This window comes from Bufo bufo, chromosome 2, assembly GCF_905171765.1.
Source record: "Bufo bufo chromosome 2, aBufBuf1.1, whole genome shotgun sequence".
Lineage (NCBI taxonomy): Eukaryota > Metazoa > Chordata > Amphibia > Anura > Bufonidae > Bufo > Bufo bufo.
Genome location: NC_053390.1, coordinates 736,805,811 through 736,824,426, shown reverse-complemented (window position 1 = coordinate 736,824,426; position 18,616 = coordinate 736,805,811). Strand labels below are relative to the sequence as shown.

General features: G+C 45.8%; 1 protein-coding gene across 1 annotated transcript in view; it reads right to left on the bottom strand.

The window, feature by feature from the left end:
• Nucleotides 1–18,177, bottom strand: part of BEND4 (BEN domain containing 4) — a 140,131-nt gene extending 121,954 nt beyond the window's left edge. The window contains exon 1 of the mRNA XM_040418925.1: nucleotides 17,755–18,177. Coding sequence (XP_040274859.1) covers nucleotides 17,755–18,136 — 382 coding nt within the window. The 5' untranslated portion in view covers nucleotides 18,137–18,177. The remainder of the gene's footprint in view (nucleotides 1–17,754) is intronic.
• Between the last annotated feature and the right edge of the window lie 439 nt (nucleotides 18,178–18,616).

Genomic DNA, 18,616 nt, shown 5'->3' with positions numbered 1-18,616 from the left:
TTGATTGCTTGCTGTTGTACTTTTTGTGATGTAAGGTGACAAAAAAATTGTTTATTTAGCACAGTTTTTATTTTTTATTTTTTACGGTGTTCATCTGAGGGTCTAGGTCATGTGATATGTTTATAGAGCCGGTCGATACGGACGCAGCGATACCTAATATGTATACTTTTTTTTTTCCCTATTTTTTGACAATTTATTTAACTTTATTTGGGGAAAATGAAGTTTTTGTTTATTTTTACTTGTAACTTTTAATTTTTTGGGAGGAAAACTTAATTTTTTCAAATATTTTTTTCACTTTATTTTTTGTCCCACTTTGGGACTTGAACTTTTGGGGGTCTAATCCTTTACAATGCATTCCAATACTTCTGTATTGGAATGCATTGGCTGTATGAGTAATACTGTGTGTATTACTCATACAGCTTCCAGCCTGTGAGATCCAGGGGGCTGGATCTCACAGGCTCTCCACAGGAAGGCAGCGCAGATGCCTCAGGAAGGCATCGCGATGCCTTCCATGCCATCAGGTCCCCCCCACAGCCCCATGGGGACCCAATGGCACCGCTGCCGCACCCGGTAAAGCCGCGAACCGCAGGTCTTAGATGACCTGCGGTTTTCGCGCGATCGCCGACACAGGGGGGGTCACGGGACCCCCCCGCGCATTTAGCCGAGGTGCCTGCTCAATGATTTGAGCAGGCACCTCGTTCCGATCACCGCCCGCCGGGCGGCGGTGATCGGAACAACACATGACGTACTGATACGTCATGCGTCCCTAAGGGGTTAAACAAACAATATAAAGGGAGAGGATGAAATATGGAGGGAAAAATACTGACCTAATGATCAGAATATAATGCTCTTTTTATGAAACTCAAATGTTCACTGTCTGTGAAGGTTCTCATTTATCCAGGTCATGGTATATCTGTAAAGAATAAATCAAGGCAACTTGACTTACTGTAGATTTCTTGAAAACGTTTCACTCGTTCTTCCAACAAATCACATACAGAACTCTCAGGATTTCACCACCAAAATTCAGAACTTGGTATTGGGCACAGAAGAAACAATGGTCTCCTATGATGTTACATCCCTCTTCACCTCAATACCCACTACAGAGGCAATTGAAACAGTCAGGAAACAGTTGCTACTAGACAACACCTTAGGCTGCAGAACAGAACTTAGCCCAGACAAAGTGTGTGCCTTACTGGACCTTTGTCTGAGTACCACCTACTTCAAGTATAAGGATAAGTTTTACATGCAAAAACATGTCTGTGCTATGGGATCGCCAGTCTCACCTATTGTAGCGAACCTGTATATGGAGGAAGTAGAAAGGAAAGCCCTGACCACTTTCATGGGAATTACACCGAGACATTGGTTCAGATATGTGGATGACACTTGGGTTAAATTCATAAACAAGAGTTACATGCTTTCACCGACCACATCAACTCAGTGGATCATAACATCAATTTCACGCGGGAAGATATGCAGAACAACAAACTGGCGTTTCTGGATTGTCTTATAACAGTGGAAGAGGGAAGGAAGCTGGGAATAGAGGTCTATCGAAAACCAACACACACAGACCAGTACATGCTATTTGATTCCCACCATCCTCTAGACCACAAACTGGGAGTCATCCAGACTCTACACCACTGGGCAAGAAAATTCCCACCAGCACAGAGGCCAAGGCGAATGAATTCAAACACCTCAGAGGGGCACTTAAAACTTGTGGGTATCCAGATTGGGCCTTTGTCAAAACAGAAGGAAGAAGAAGAAAGAGCACCAAGACTACCAGTGAGGGCGAGAAGCATGACAGACGCAAGAATATGGTTATCCCATATGTAGCTGGGGTGTCTGAGAAACGCAAAAGGATTTTTAATAAAAATCACATCCCTGTCTGCTTTAAACCCAGCAACACACTGAGGCAACAACTGGTTCACCTAAAAGACCCAACGCCTAAACACAAGATGGACAACATTGTGTGCGCAGTCCAGTGCAATGAGGAATGCTCAGAACTGTATATCGGCGAAACAAAACAACAACTACATCAGCGTATGGCTCAGCATAGAAGCGCCAAAACCTCTGGTCAAGATTCAGCCGTGTACTTACATCTAAAAGAAACAGGTCACACCTTTGAAGACAGTCAAGTACGTGTTTTGGATAAGGAGGCCGATTGGTACAAACGAGGTGTGAAGGAGGCCATCTACGTAAAAATGGAGAAGCCAAGCTTGAATAGAGGCGGGGGGGGGGGGGGGGTGAGACATCTATTGTCTGCCACATACAATGCTGTCTTGACACCTGGGAGTTTCTGGGAGGTCATTATCACCTACTGACTCCAATTAGGATAATGGAATCAACACCTTTGACCCCATGCTGGGTATAATGACCTCTGACCCCATGCTGGGTATAATTACCAGATGTTGATTCAGTTACATATTTATTCCCAGAGAATTCTTGTACAGTCACTCAGAATTGACAAAGCTCGTTGGAAGAACGAGTGAAACGTTTTCAAGAAATCTACAGTTAGTCCAGTTGCCTTGATTTATTCTTTACAGATATATCAGATGTTCACTGGAAGGAGAATTACCTGACTACTTCATAGAGCATATTCTAGATTGCACCTTATTTATCCGATGGTCTTCCCTTTATGTTTTAGGGGTTGCCAGGAGGTCAGTAATACTCTCCATGTCTGGTGGACCTGTCTCATAGTAAGACCAAAAGAGGGCTATTTGAAGTGTTTGGGAGAGATCTTCCCTTGTCAGCACCTGTATACTTGCTGGGGCTTAAACCTACAAACTTTACTAATACAACCTATAAGTTTCTACAATATATCCTGAAGTCCGCAAGAATCCATATGGCTTCCAGATGGAAATCTTCTTCACTCTCTATCTCAGTACTCAGTTATAGGAACAACAGAATCTCGCTATACGAGAAACTTAATGCTACTCTAAATAAAACCTGAGAACGATTCTCAAAAATATGGAACCCATGGTTAAACTGTGCCATCTCTCCTAATCTGCAGCACGTCCTGTCTCTATGAGTAAATACAACAGCCCATAGAAGACTTGGCTGCTCTCTCTTTTCCTCCCTTCCCTATCCCTTTGCCTCTTGGACCGTACTACATTACTCGAGTAACTCATATTGTAGGTTATTTTCCTACTGTTCTACATCCGTTTTGTTCTTATACATACTGTTCTTTTAAACCATATTTGGCATTGTCCACTGCTATTGGATGCTTATGCTTCATTCTTATGTATTTACATGCATACTTTATGAATTTTTGTTCTTGCTATTTTATCAACACATACTTTTTTAAAACATAAAGGGTCATTCAGTTTTCATAAAACTTTTAAAATATTACATAGAGACACATCAAAGTTTATATCGGTGGGAGGTCTGAGTGCTGAGACCGATCACTAGAATGAGGAGAGAAAAGTGCTCAAATATCATGCCCTCAATACAAAGTATGATCCTGTCCTGCTTCCGTCTCCTACATTGAGGCGAGAGTATGATATTCAGCTGAAAAATCTGTGACAAAATCCGCACAAGTTACAGTGGATTTTGCTTTGGATTTGCAACAGAATTCACCCTATACATTGAAAATAGTGAAATCCACAGTGGAAATGTGCAGCATAAATTGACACGGTGCACCGCATCCGCATGGATTTTTTTACCCAACAGTGTAAGGAGAAAAAAACATGACAAATCAAAGAGCGCAGATCATGTTTCTAAAGACCTCTCTGCTGAAAGTGGAAAGGGTATCTGAAGGCGGTTCTGAGCAGTTATACATAGAATGGACAACATTAAGATAGTTCTTGGGTCGTCCATAACCCATAAAGATGGTTAGCAGGGGTCTAAATAATGCAGTCATATTCAGGGCTGGTGCAAGGATTTTTGCCACCCTAGGCAAAAGCTAATTTTGCCGCCCCCTTGACTCCGCCCATTGACCACACCCTTTTACCCGCCCCTTTTTCAGCCACCTATTGCATGCAACATTTAACTATGGTCGTGTACCCTGTGCCAGTCTATGGTCGCGTACCCTGTGCCAGTCTGACTATGGTCGCGTACCCTGTGCCAGTCTGACTATGGTCATGTATATATAATATCCAGCCATTGTCTGCCACCTAGTACCATCCCAGTGATGCCAATCACTCTGCGCTGTTCAGCAGGTTGGCACACCAAACACGAGCAGTGCCACCTATTCACTGCCAGGCGCCATTCAGCCACTGTCTGAAATCCTGTTCCACCAGGGCAACATAAAACAGTATGCTGCCTTGTGCCCTCTGCCAGTCTGGCACTGTTCTGCACCCTGTACCATTCATAGCCCTTTAGACAGTCTGTGCCACCTATTAGGCTCCATGTGCCACTGCTGGGCACCCAGTGCCAGTCAGAATCTATGGCTCCTAGTCAAGCAGCAGGTGTGCCCTGACCCCTGTACACAAGTGTGTGCCACCCTGCTGCCAGTCACTGTCCTGCAGCCTCTGACACCCTAGTGCAGGTTGTCAGAGTGCGGTTGCCAGCAGTGCTCACCAGGTTCTGCTCCTCGCTGTGCTCCAGGTCCACATTGTCTTGGCTCTTGCCAAGATCATGTGTCTTCGGCGCGTGATCCCGCGAGACCCACCTCTGGAGGTCACTGGTCTCGCGGGATTGCGCGCCCGAAGTCAGGGCCGATGCAAGGATTTTTGTCAACACAAGCGAATCTACATTTTGGCCCCCCCCCCCCCCCCCATCATTTCACATTTCTGCCCCTCATGATTCATGTCCATTTCTTGCCCCCCCCATCATTTCACATTTCTGCCCCTCATGATTCATGTCCATTTCTTGCCCCCCCATGTGCTAATATCATAGTGCCATCCTCTCCCCCTGCCCCCTAATGTGCCAGTATCAAGTGCCTCTCTCCTCCCCCCTCCATGTGCCAGTATCATGGCGCCAATAGCCCCCCTCCTCCGTGGCAGTAAAGTAACAGTCCGGTATTTAAAAAAAAAAAAAAAACACTTTCAGAAAAGTTTCTCCTGGGATTCGAACTCACAACCTTTCACATCAGAGGCAAAGCATTTACCCACACAGCTATGAGAGCAGTACAGCCAGTTACAAAAAAAAAGACTTCTACTGTAGATAACTTTGATAGTGTACATCCATACACATGATAGCTGCCCCAGTACACTGTGTATGGATATAGCAGAGGTGGGTGTGTTGGGGCACCTGTCATGTGTATGGACGTACACTAGGTATCAAAGTTACCTACATTAGAAGTCTAATATTATTTTTTTTAAGCAATTAGCTATACAGCTTTTATAGCTGTGTGGGTAAATGCCTTGCCACTGATGTGAAAGGTCGTAAGTTCGAATCCCAGAAGAAACTTTTACTGCTTGGGATTCGGAGTGCCAGCGCCCCCAGGCAGAGTGCGCTCTACGCGGTGTCCTACTCTGCTTATAGGTAGCGCCGGCCCTGGTCATATTGGGATGTCCACCCCTGCAATATTTAAGAATTTAGGATGAAAAACATTAAAGGTGTTGTCCAGTTTAGGCTACTTAGGCTATGCTGGATCCTGTGAACTCTGGCAGGCTGTTTCTCTGCTGGAACATATGCAAGATAGCTTTACCACAGGTCTGAAGCTAACCTTAGAAAAGCAATTTTTTAAACCCTATTAGTTAAATAATGGACGGAGTCCTCTGACGGGATCCTCATCTCTCGCCTAGTGTGGAGAGTGATTGCAAAGAGCATATCTCACTCTGGTGGACCTGTTTTGCCCATCATTACACAAACAACCAGTTGATTTGGATAGGTACTGTGCAATGCTGTGGTGGTGCTGTAGGGAAACTGGCTTATAGAGTACAGCTGATCTCTGCTGGTCCCATCAGGTGGACTGTGATTTGCTTATTTTCAAGAAACACGTCTAGCAAGTAGGGATGGTCTGAAGTGAAGACCCCCCTTTAAATACATTTCAGAATATTATCTTTTTGTTGTTCATTTTTCCCAACCTTGCTACCAAAGCATTTTTTATAGTTCTGTATATCTGTACTGAAGTAGAAGTGAATGGGGCTGAGCCGCTATACAATGTACGGCGCTGTGCTTGGTGAGCTGCGAGAAGGATGTGGTACTTGCAAGGGCGTCGGTGCCTTCTCAAACAGCTGATCGGCGGGGGACCCAGGTGTCGGACCCCCACCGATCAGATACTCATGACCTATCCTGAGGATAGGTCATCAGTATTTGAATCTTGGAAAACCCTTTTAACTATCTTCCTTGAGTTTCCAAGTATCTGTATAGTCTCCCGAACAATGGAGAATAAACTACTCTGATGCTTGAAGAAGCTCAGGGATCATTCTGTACTACGACGTATGCAAACAAAACAATTGCGTATAGTCGATAATCTGACATGGAAGAACAATGAATTAAAAGAATCTGAAAAACGGCTTTATCAGTACGTCAAACTCTATATCAATAAACACTCTCCATGGACGACTGTTGTATCGTCCCTTGTATTAGGGATAGAAGCACATCTACAACATATGGATATAGAGTACAGACGCTGCTGCAGTGATTCTGGGTGCTATACAGTAACCTAGTGACTATGGTCTATATACTAGTAATCCCATACATATTACATAAAATACCAGGCTGTTCATATTAGGATGGGTTCACATCACGTTTTATGCTTCCTATTGACGTACATGTTATGAAAAAAAGGACACAAAAACGTTTTACAATGGTAAAAAAAGGTATACGTTTTTTTTTCACAATGAAACTCTATGGGGAACGGATGCCACGGTTTGGTATTAGTCTGAGGCATCCGTTAAACATATAAGATTTTTGTATACGTTAAACGGACAGGAAAAACGTGATGTGAACCCAGCCTTACAGACACACTACTGTTAGAATATACTGGAAGTAATTTGTAAGGGTATGTTCACTGACATGAATTGTCACATGGATTTTGGCAGATTTTTCAGTGCTAGGATGTGCATGTGTATTGTTTTCAATGAGAACTGCGTTGCTGTTCCTACGCCGGCAGATTTTTCGGTATGGAATCTAATTTTGCATAAAAAGCCACACGTTATTTATTGAAGCAGATTCAGATACGTAAATCGCAGCAGGTTACTACACACAGATGATTCCTATTAAAAGGTGCAGATCTGCAGCACATTCAAACTGCAAATCCATGGCGTTTTTTTCTGACAGAAAAAGCCACCATACGAACTTGGTCTATGCTAACAGAATCCCACCTCAAAGACTTTACAGTACCTGATGCACACTGTAAACCCCAGAGTACAAGCAATAAACATACTAGGGTATATATATATATATATATATATATATATATATATACTAGCTGAAGGACCAGGCTTCGCACAGGTATATTTCATCTATTTCATTTATTGTTTGTGTGTGTCATTAAAAGATATCGTATCCACTATAACAGTGACATCTACAGTACCCCACCTCTTTAACAGTGACCTCCACAGTGGCCTGCCCCCTTAACAGTAACATCCACAGCGCCCTCCCCTTTAACAGTGACCTCCACAGCGGCCGCCCCCTTATTAGTGACCTCCACAGTACCCCATCTCGTTAACAGTGATTTCCACAATAACCCTCCCCCTTAACAGTGACCTCTACAGAGCTCTGTTCCCTTAAAATGTGACCTCCACAGTTCCCTGTCCCCTTAACAGAGACCTTCACAGCACCCTCCCCTTTAACAGTGACCTCCACAGCATCCCACTCCCTTATCAGTGACTTCAACAGCAGCCCGTCCCTTTAATAGTGACCTCGACAGCATCCCGCCCCCTTAACAGTGACCTCCACAGCAGCTCGCCCCTTTAACAGTGACCTCCACAGCGGCCACCCCTTTATTAGTGACCTCCACAGTACCCCATCTCGTTAACAGTGATTTCCACAATAACCCGCCCCCTTAACAGTGACCTCTACAGAGCTCTGTTCCCTTAAAATGTGACCTCCACAGTTCCCTGTCCCCTTAACAGAGACCTTCACAGAATCCCGCTCCCTTATCAGTGACTTCAACAGCAGCCCGTCCCTTTAATAGTGACCTCGACAGCATCCCGCCCCCTTAACAGTGACCTGCACAGCAGCTCGCCCCTTTAACAGTGACCTCCACAGCGGCCACCCCTTTATTAGTGACCTCCATAGTACCCCATCTCCTAAACAGTGATTTCCACAACACCCTGTCTCCTTAACAGTGGCGTCTACAGCAATCTGCTCTTTAACACTGACCTCCATAGTGGACCGTCCCCTTAACTGTGACCTCCACAGCAGCCTGCCCCTAGGGTGGCCAGAGGTCCAGTTTTAGGCCGGACAGTCCGGCTTTCAGACTCCCTGTCCTCCGTCCGGCGCATGGCTTAGACGAATACAGGGATGTTCTTTTGAACAGCTCACTCTCAGACAGCAGCACTGTGCTGTCTGAGTGTGAGCTGCAGGGAGAAAGTCACCCTCTCTCCCACCCCTGCAGCTGACAGAAGTAGATTTTTACCTTCATTTTTTCAATTCCCGTCGGCTGCAGAGTGGAAGGGGACGTGGCTTAGCGGGACCTGGGGGCTGGGTTTTTACGCTTGTCTTTTGAGGGTGGCCTGAATGGCCACTCTACCTGCCCTTGAACTGTGACCTCCACAGCACTCCGCTCCCTTAACAGTGTCATCCACAGCGCCCTGCCTCTTTAAAGCTGACATTTAGCAGTGAAGAAAAATGGCTGGGTTGTTATGGAAACTTGGTGTAAAACTGTGTGTATGTGGAGACTAAGGACCTGCAAGCTTCTATTGGCTGATAAAGGACATGTGACCATGTGTATGGCAGTTGGGATATGAGGAGAAAGACCTGCAGGCTTCTATTGGCTAATGTAGGTCATGTGATGTGCCTTATTTGCATTTTTTGAGAATATCTCAGGAACGGTACGTGCTAGAAAGCTGAGACCCAGTCTAAATCCTTCCCGGACACCTGATGTACCTGTGTGCCAAATTTCGTGATTGTAAATGCAACGGTGCGGATTCCTTTAGCGGACATACAGACATACACACAGCTTTATATATTATAACATATATATATATTATTTATAATATACATATATTATTTAATTATCAGACATAAGGAGATATAGTAATCCATAAGAAGAGATAGTATCCCCCGAATCCTGACTTAGTCCTCTCACCCAGTTAAGCCAGTACTCTCTGCTCTGCACTGATGAGGGGGCAATCACCCCAAAGCAGCTGTCTGCAGATGAGGTGCTGGCTTATTTATTTTCCAAGTCATGTCTCAAGGCCTGTTCAAAAGGTCAAACACTGACTTACAGGATAGCTACCTTACATCTGGCATTAGAGACCTCTCTACACCAGACATATCGCCTGAAGACTAAGCGTCTCGAGGCTAAAAGCACCCTGGATTTTGTATCGCACACATCTGGATGTAGAAGTAAATGTGTATAATGGGATGTTCTAAATTATAGCCAGATTAGAACAAATATATTGTATGTTTCATTTTATAAGATGCACTTTTCCCCCCCAAAGTGGGGGGGAAAGGTCAGGGTGTCTGAAAAAGCAAATACTAGTGAGCACTTCCATTATGGAAGCTCTCACTAGTATGCAGTAGGTGCAGGGAGTGAAGTGCTGCGAGCGCTGTACTCACCCTCCCTAGTCTTCTTCCCTGGGGCCACGCTGCAATGCATACAGTGTACAGCTTCAGGATGTATTGTGCGCGTTATGACCTGACACTGTATACAGTCAGGTGACAGACAAGGGAGCGCGACTTCTGCAGAGTGACGAAGATCTGATCTGATGTCTGAGGGGGTTTAGCATGGAAGTCTGATGTGAGGTCCTGATATGGGGGTCTGATCTGAGAATCTGATATGGGGGTCTGATCTGATATGAGGCCTGATGAAAAATATATTTTTATTTTCCTAAAAACTGGAGTGCGTCTTATCATCTGCAAATTGGGAAGTGAATCTCCATTTCTTCTTCATATAAAACTGTGATATACATGAACTCCTCCTTATCATTTGAAAATGTAATAGGTAAAACCAACTAGCTATTATAGTGAACCTTCTTGAGAGGAGAGGATCTGTTAAAAGTGGGTACTTTGATAAGTGCCTGCTTATCACTGCTTCAACCTCAGGTGTCACCACAAATGACAGCTGCCCCTCAAAGTGCCAGGCACTGATGTTCCCCTAGAGTGCCAGTCTTAGGGCTGCGGTTTTCTACTAGCCGATTGTCAGCATATTTGCCGGGTTGCAGCTGGATCTCTGCCGGTCCCCATTATAGATAATGGGGCTGGACGACGACGTTTAGAGGCGTTGTCTCACTTCAGCAAGTGGCATGTATCATGTAGATAAAGCTAATACAAGGCAGTTACTAATGTATTGCGATTGTCCATATTGCCTCCTTTGCTGGCTTGATTCATTTTTCCATCACATTATACACTGCTCGTTTCTATGGTTACGACCACCCTGCAATCCATCAGTGGTGGTCGTGTTTGCACACTACAGGAAAAAGTGCCGGCCTCTCTGGTGGCCAGGATCATGGGACTGCACATAGACTACCGCCTTTTCCTATAGTGTGCGAGCACAACCACCACTGTTGGATTGCAGGGTGGTCATAACCATAGAAACGAGCCGTGTATGATGTGATGGAAAAATGAATCAAGCCAGCAAAGGAGGCAATATGGACAATCGCGATACACTAGGAAGTGCCTTGTATTAACTTTCTCTTCATAATAAATACTATTTATTGAAATGAGACAACCCCTTTAAGCCTGCCGGATCCTAAGCACAAGTGTGAAACTGCCTTAGATCCCATCTACAGCGGCTGACACTGGACCTCCAGAAAGAGACAAACCTATTGTCCTGGGCATCTCCCGGCATCTGACGTGTGCAGCTGATTTATGAGGTAGATACAGTAACTGAAATCAGGTCTGTTGTCAGTGACCCTGAAGGGACCAGAAGGAAGCCTACAACCAATAAGTCTTTCCAGTCATAACCTGCTTCCTTGACTTTTCTTTAAAGGGGTTATCCCATGAGTAATGTAAAATGTGAAAATCAGACCTCAAACAGTACACAACAAGCTCTAACAAAGCTAGGACTAGCCCTGTACCACATATGGAGCCAGAGATCGCCCAATTCCTTGCTCCAGTGGCTTTGCTAGATTTATTTTAGGATGACAGCTCGTGGGTGTGTCCTTTCTACTACAGCTCAGGAGCAAGAGGAGAGATGGGAGACGGCCCGGGCACACTGCGCACGCTTTCCCTTCATACAGCTGATCGCTGGGGGTGCAGGGTGTCGGACCGATCTGATATTGATGACCTATCCTGAGAAGAGGTGATCAATATTAAAAGCCCGGAGAACCCCTTTTAAAGTGGGACACACTTTATCCACAAGAACTAGAAAGCACGTCTAAGTGAGATATGAAAGGGTTTGTCTGGATGTTTAATACTGATGACGACCTATCCCCAAGATAGGTCCTGGGATCTCCCCGATCCTCATGTCTCTGTAGCCTGCTTTCCAGTCGATGATGCTTTGACATAGACAAGTGACCGCTGCAGCCAGTCACTGGTTGCACCAGACATCACTGAGGTCACCCCCTTAACCAGGGTCTGGCTGCAGTGGTTACATGGCCACGTTGAAACATCCTCACTGGAGGATACAGTAACTAATGGAAGACTCGGGAAGCATTAGCACAGAAGTCAAAATTTAAGGGTTGGTTAATCCCTTTACCCTCCGTCCAGGTTCCCTCAGGCTGGGAAAGTGACACCTATTACTAAACTGAAGGGCATATATTTGATGGGAGGCCCCTGATATCAGAACTCGAATCATGGACCTGAATTATTGATCTCTGAATAAATAATTGTGTAAAATGTATCATCTACGATGGATTTTGTATTCTGCATCCTTCAGAGAAAACGCAGATGGTACAACCTGGATGACATGTCCTCTGGTTAATATCACAGCTGTCCACTAGGTGTGGTCTGGCCACTCCACAGAAGAAGATACAGAATATATCAGATATACGTGTAACCACATCCACCAAGGCTCTGCTGGATCATACATCAGCGCCTGTCGGGAGGGGACGTGGACGACTGAATTGTTCACCCAGTAGCTAAATCTAATCCAAGGAATGAATGGCGGGAACAAAAATGTACTTCTCTTACTGCTGTGACTATTAATTAGATCAGGGAAAGCCATTCTTCAGCACTGCAGCCGCTGGTGAATTACCTGCGCTCCACTGTATGTATAGATGGTGGAAGATAATCGCTAAATGAGGGGCATGAACTTAGCATAATATCATATTCATATGTGAAAAGAAGCCAAAATAACCACTTATTTCAGATCAAAATGGCATTCAACTTGCAAAAGGGTTTAGAAGTACCTGGCAACACGGGGGTTAATGCTCAAATTGAACAGAACTTCTGTAGCAGACCACTCAATGTAATGATTTTTGTCATGCCGCTATTTCTCATCACCAATGGCTCTGTCTATGTTGGACTGTAATATAATATATATATATATACACACAGTATATATATATACAGTATATATATATATACACCGTTGGGTCACATTATTAGGACCACTTCCTACTTTGAGGTCAGCAGTGTGTAGCTCATGAAGGAAGTCACATGTAGTGAGCTAAAGGATAGAGCTGGTCAGCACTTACTCAGTGCACGCTGCTCGGAAGAAGGAGAAAACTCCACAATCAATTGATTAATGAATCCCAGCAGCTGTGTCTTTGCAATATAAATGTATTCCAGATATGTCCTACAACCAGGAGGTGTTTCGGCAAACATGCCTTCATCAAGTGTTGATGAAGGCATGTTTGCCGAAACGCGCCCTGGTTGTAGGACATATCTGGAATAAATTTATATTGCAAAGACACAGCTGCTGGGATTCATTAATCACATGTGGTGAGCTGGCCTGGTGGGAACAGAAGGTGTGTGATAGGCTGTCTGCACACATATCTCTCGTTGCTGTCATGGGTAAAAGAGGCGATTTATCAAAGTTGCAAAAAAGGGACGATAATTGGCTTTCAGGCCAATGGTGACAGTATTTCTGAAACTGCGCAGTTTGTGAACTGTTCGTGCGCTGCTGTGGTGAAAGTGTATCGTGAGAGGACAAATGGCACCATTGTGAATAAGTGACAAGGAAACAGCAGAGCACCACAAGCCACTGATATGAACGGTGAATGTTGGCTACAAAGGTGCACAAGAGTGGACCGAGACGCAACAGTGGAGAAGTTCACCGCCAAAATGAACCGTCTAAAACAACAGTTCAGTGAACCCTATGGTGTATGGGGCTCCAAAGAAGATGGTCACCGCACCTCTGCTAATGAAGCTGCATCAGAGTCTTTAATTTACATGGCAGTATAGGACCTTCACTCATTACAAAGGGTTGCCTTCTCCGATGAGTGATATTTTCTGCTTAATCGAATGGATGGACGTTGGCGTGTCAGGCGAGGAACATCAGAGAACAAAGACCCTGCAACCATTGCTGGAAGGACACAAGCTGGTGGTGGCAGTGTTATGGTCTGGGGCAGGGCCACCGCGTAGAGCGCACTCTGACTGTGGGCGCCGACACTCTGAAGTCCGAATCCCAAGCAGTAGCCCCGCCCCCTACTTGTGATCCATCTGACATCATCTCCTTGACTCCTTCTGTTCCTGTACTTGCCGGCCGGCCGCACTGCGAGTGCGAGCATGAGTTTGTTCAGTCACTTCGGGCAGAGCGAGCGGCACGCAGCTGACACACAGCTACGAGACCCTGGTGTATTTAAATCTCATTTAGAAAAGTTTCTCCTGGGATTCGAACTCACAACCTTTCACATCAGAGGCAAGGCATTTACCCACACAGCTATGAAAGCTGTATAGCTAGTTACTTAAAAAAAAAATATATATATAAGACTTCTGCTGTAGGTAACTTTGATTTACATTCATACACATGACAGCTGCCCCAACACACCCAGCTCTGCTACATCCATACACAGTGTACTGGGGCAGCTGTCATGTGTATGGATGTACACTAGGTATCAAAGTTATCTACAGTAGAAGTCTTATATATTTTTTTTTAAGTAACTGGCTGTACAGCTCTCATAGCTGTGTGGGTAAACGCCATGCCTCTGATACAGAAGATCATGGGCTTGAATCCCAGCATAAACTTTTCTGAAAGACAGGCTAAATAAGAACACGAGCACCAAATCTTCAACACTAGAGGCTGGTGGGAACACAGGAAGAGGCCTGCATCGCATCGCTGACATGGAGGTAAGTATAAAAGTTTTTTTTTTTTTTTAAATACCGGACTCATACTTTACTGCCATGGGGAGGGGGGCTATTGGCGCCATGATACTGGCACACGGAGGGGGGAGGAGAGAGGCACTTGATACTGGCACATTAGGGGGTAGGGGGAGAGAATGGCACTATGATATGGGGGGGCAAGAAATGGACATGAATCATGAGAGGCAGAAATGGGGAGGGGGGGCGCCAAAATGTAGATTCGCTTGTGTTGACAAAAATCCTTGCACCGGCCCTGACTTTGGGCGCGCAATCCTGCGAGACCAGTGACCTCCAGAGGTGGGTCTCGCGGGATCACACGCCGAAGACGCATGCTCTTGGCAAGAGCCAAGGCAATGTGGACCTGGAGCACAGCGAGGAGCAGAACCTGGTGAGCACCCCTGGCAACCGCACTCTGACAACCTGCACTAGGGTGTCAGAGGCTGCAGGACAGTGACTGGCAGCAGGGTGGCACACACTTGTGTACAGGGGTCAGGGCATACCTGCTGCTTGACTAGGGGCCATAGATTCTGACTGGCACAAGGTGCCCAGCAGTGGCAAATGGAGCCTAATAGGTGGCACAGACTGTCTAAAGGGCTATGAATGGTACAGGGTGCAGGACAGTGCCAGACTGGCAGAGGGCACAAGGCAGCATACTGTTTTATGTTGCCCTGGTGGCACAGGATTTCAGACAGTGGCTGAATGGCGCCTGGCAGTGAATAGGTGGCACTGCTCGTGTTTGGTGTGCCAACCTGCTGAACAGCGCAGAGTGATTGGCATCACTGGGATGGTACTAGGTGGCAGACAATGGCTGGATATTATATATACATGACCATAGTCAGACTGGCACAGGGTACGTGACCATAGTCAGACTGGCACAGGGGACACGACCATAGTTAAATGTTGCATGCAATAGGTGGCTGAAAAAGGGGCGGGTAAAAGGGTGTGGTCAATGGGCGGAGTCAAGGGGGCGGCAAAATTAGCTTTTGCCTAGGGTGGCAAAAATCCTTGCACCAGCCCTGGTCTGGGGCATTCTCTGGGCCACTCATTCATGTGGAAAACGCTCTCAACCGGTTTGGGTATGAATCCATCCTTGCAGATCACGTACACCCATACATGCTGATTGTCTTCCATAAGGTGGATGGGATGTTCCAACAAGACAATGCAACATGTCACATGGCTAGACATTGGTTGGAAAAGCAAGACCAAGATTTCCCAGTACTACCCTGGCCCCCTAATTCCTGAGACTTGAACCCAATTGAGCATCTGTGGGACCACCTTAATTGTCATGTTTGCTCTATGCATCCTCCTCCCCGCACCTCCAGCAGCCGTGGGATGCACTACAGTCAGCATGGCTACAGATACCTGTGACAACCTACCAGGACCTTACTGAGTCACTCCCAGCCCGTCTAGCTGCTGTCCGTGCTGCATACGCCGGTTACACTGGATATTAGCTGGTGGTCATAATAATGGGACTTGACTGTGTATATGTATGAATATGTGGAGTTTATATACAGCGCAGTTTATATACAGAGAAGCTCACATCTTCCCTCATACTGCATGCATGGAAATGCTTCTGAATGTTCTCAGGGCTGGAGACATGTCAGACAAAGTGGTGGCATTCTACGGCAGTAGGACAGACATTCTTCTGGACTTCTTGTCAATAAGCCCAATGAAGAACAATAAGTCTGAAACGGCTGACAACAGGGAGCAACGGCCGACAATCAGATTTTAACAGACAACAAATCTATAGATTAATATATTGTTTATATACATGGATACATTTATTACTGTAATTGCATTTATTACTAGTATTATGTAGAATATAATTATTAACATCATTATTATACAGAATACACACTATTATTACTATTATTATTATTATTATTATTATTAATATTATGCAGCATGCCTTATTATTATATATGCATTTATTATTATTATTGTTATTGTTATTATGTAGAATATATATAATTATTAGTAACATCATTTATACAGAATACACACTTTTTTTATTATTATTATGCAGCATGTTTTTATTATTATTACTATTATGCAGAATACATGTATTAGTACTAAGCAAATTACATGTATTTTTTTTTTTTTTATTATTATTATTATTATTATTATGCAGAAAACATGCATTTTTATGTTTATAATCTAGAGATATTAACCCTTTCTCATACTAAACATATCAGTATTATGTTCTTTTTTCTCCATGAGGTAACTTATGGAGCTTAGAGGTGTACAAAGAGACATGATATCTGTAAACTCAAGGTCATCTTCACATTCATGAAGCTATAATTCCTCTATGTGTAATGATCAGGAGCCTCCATCATGCTCAGTCCTGTACACACTGACACACTTTATGCAGCACTGAGAAGTGATACAACTTCAGGAAAGTTAACTTCTAAACCAAGGCAAACCTGTTATATGGAGGAAAGACGAGAGCAGGACGGAGGATGGCACCTAATCCAGGTAAGGGACAATGGCTTCTGGATTATCCTACAATTCCTGACCTGCAGTCCAAATAGATGGGAGGCACAGGGGGCACCCTAACTTTATAGAAAATGCTCCACATGAGGCACACTTAACCATCAGGAAGAAGTACCGTAAACTCCAACTGCCCCTGTCCATGAGGTGCAGACATCTGAACCTCCACCAGATGTGCACCCCAAGTCACCCTCCACAAAAGGTCCTCCACATGAGCTGCAGACATCTGAACCTCCTCCAGAATCCACCCCAAATCACTCTCCACATGAGGTGCACACATCTGAACCTTCACAGGAGGTGCACCCCAAAATCACACTCCACATAAGGTGCAGATGTCTGAACCTCCACAGGAGGCACCCTCCACATAAGGTGCAGACATCTGAACATCCACAGGAGTCACCCTCCACATAAGGTGCAGACATCTGAACCTCCACAGGAGGCACCCTCCACATAAGGTGCAGACATCTGAACCTCCACAGGAGGCACCCTCCACATAAGGTCCTCCACAGGAGGTGCAGACATCTGAACCATCTCCAGAAGCGCACCACAAATCACCCTCCACATGAGGTGCACACATTTGAACCTCCACAGGAGGCGCACCCCAAATCACCATCCACATGAGGTGCAGACATCTGAACCTCCACAGGAGGCACCCTCCACATAAGATGCAGACATCTGAACCTCCACCAGAGGCGCACCCCCAAGTCACTCTCCACATAAGGTGCAGACATCTGAACCTCCACAGAAGGTGCACCCCAAATGGCCCTCCACTTATGCTGCACATGAGGTGCAGACCCTCATTATTCCAGGGACCACACAATGGACGTTAGGAGCTCATGATCACATCCACTCAGCTTCCCCAGAATAGTAAGTAATACCTTTTCAGACCAATGCACCAAAGTTCTTACCCACAAAAAACATCACCCCAAGTTCCTGAACCATTGTCCATAAACGCAATTCAACTCATCCCAGCAAAGAAACGCACCCCAACAATCTAAGCTCATAGTCAGGGTGGGAGGTACCTACCTGTACTGAGTTCAACATTGCCCTGACTGGCGGACAGCTGGCAGAACCTGTTGGTGGAGCCCAGATGCCCAGTTGGGGCACCTCCCCTCTGCTGGTACTGGGAGGAGGTGGAGGTGGCTGCTCGGATGGGCCCGTTCTGATAGGAGCTGTGCGCCTGCTGGTAATGATGCTGCTGCTCACTGATGGAGGCTGCTGGATGGTGCTGGAAGTGGTGCCCTGCAGATGCTCCCAGATGTGGGATCTCCACCATGGTAGGTCTTTCGTACCTCCGGGCCAGGGACCTCTTGTTGGAGAAGGTCTTGAGGACGCTGTAGGGGCTCCTCTGTTTGTAGATTTTGGGGATGCAGGGCCCCTCCTCTGCTGGCTGCATCTCCTCCTCCATCTCTGCCTTCCTTCCCCGGGCTCGTCTCCTTGTGGCTGCTGAGCTGCTGCTGCTGAGCTGAGCAGGGTGTCGTGTGATTGACAGGCGGCCTCTCCAATGCCTGCAGGGAGAAGGGAGGTAAAGAGCAAGTGTTTAGGGTAATATTTGCTAATGATGATGGGGGAAGGGGCGGGTCCTGCAGCTGCTGCCGCTGCCTGGGAGCAGCCTGAGCTCTGCTGGATGTGCACATCCAGGTGCTGGGAGTGTGGACTGGCATCTCACCCAGCAGCAGTGTGCCCCTCACCCTGTACCCTTCCATACTGCCTGAGAGTGCCCTTCACCTTGTACCCTACCACACTGCCTGAAAGTACCCCTCACCCTATAGGCTACCACACTGCCTGAAAGTACCCCTCACCCTGTAGGCTACCACCCTGTCTGAAAGTGCCCTTGTGCACCTCACCCTGTACCCTTCCATACTGCCTGAGAGGGCTCCTCACCCTG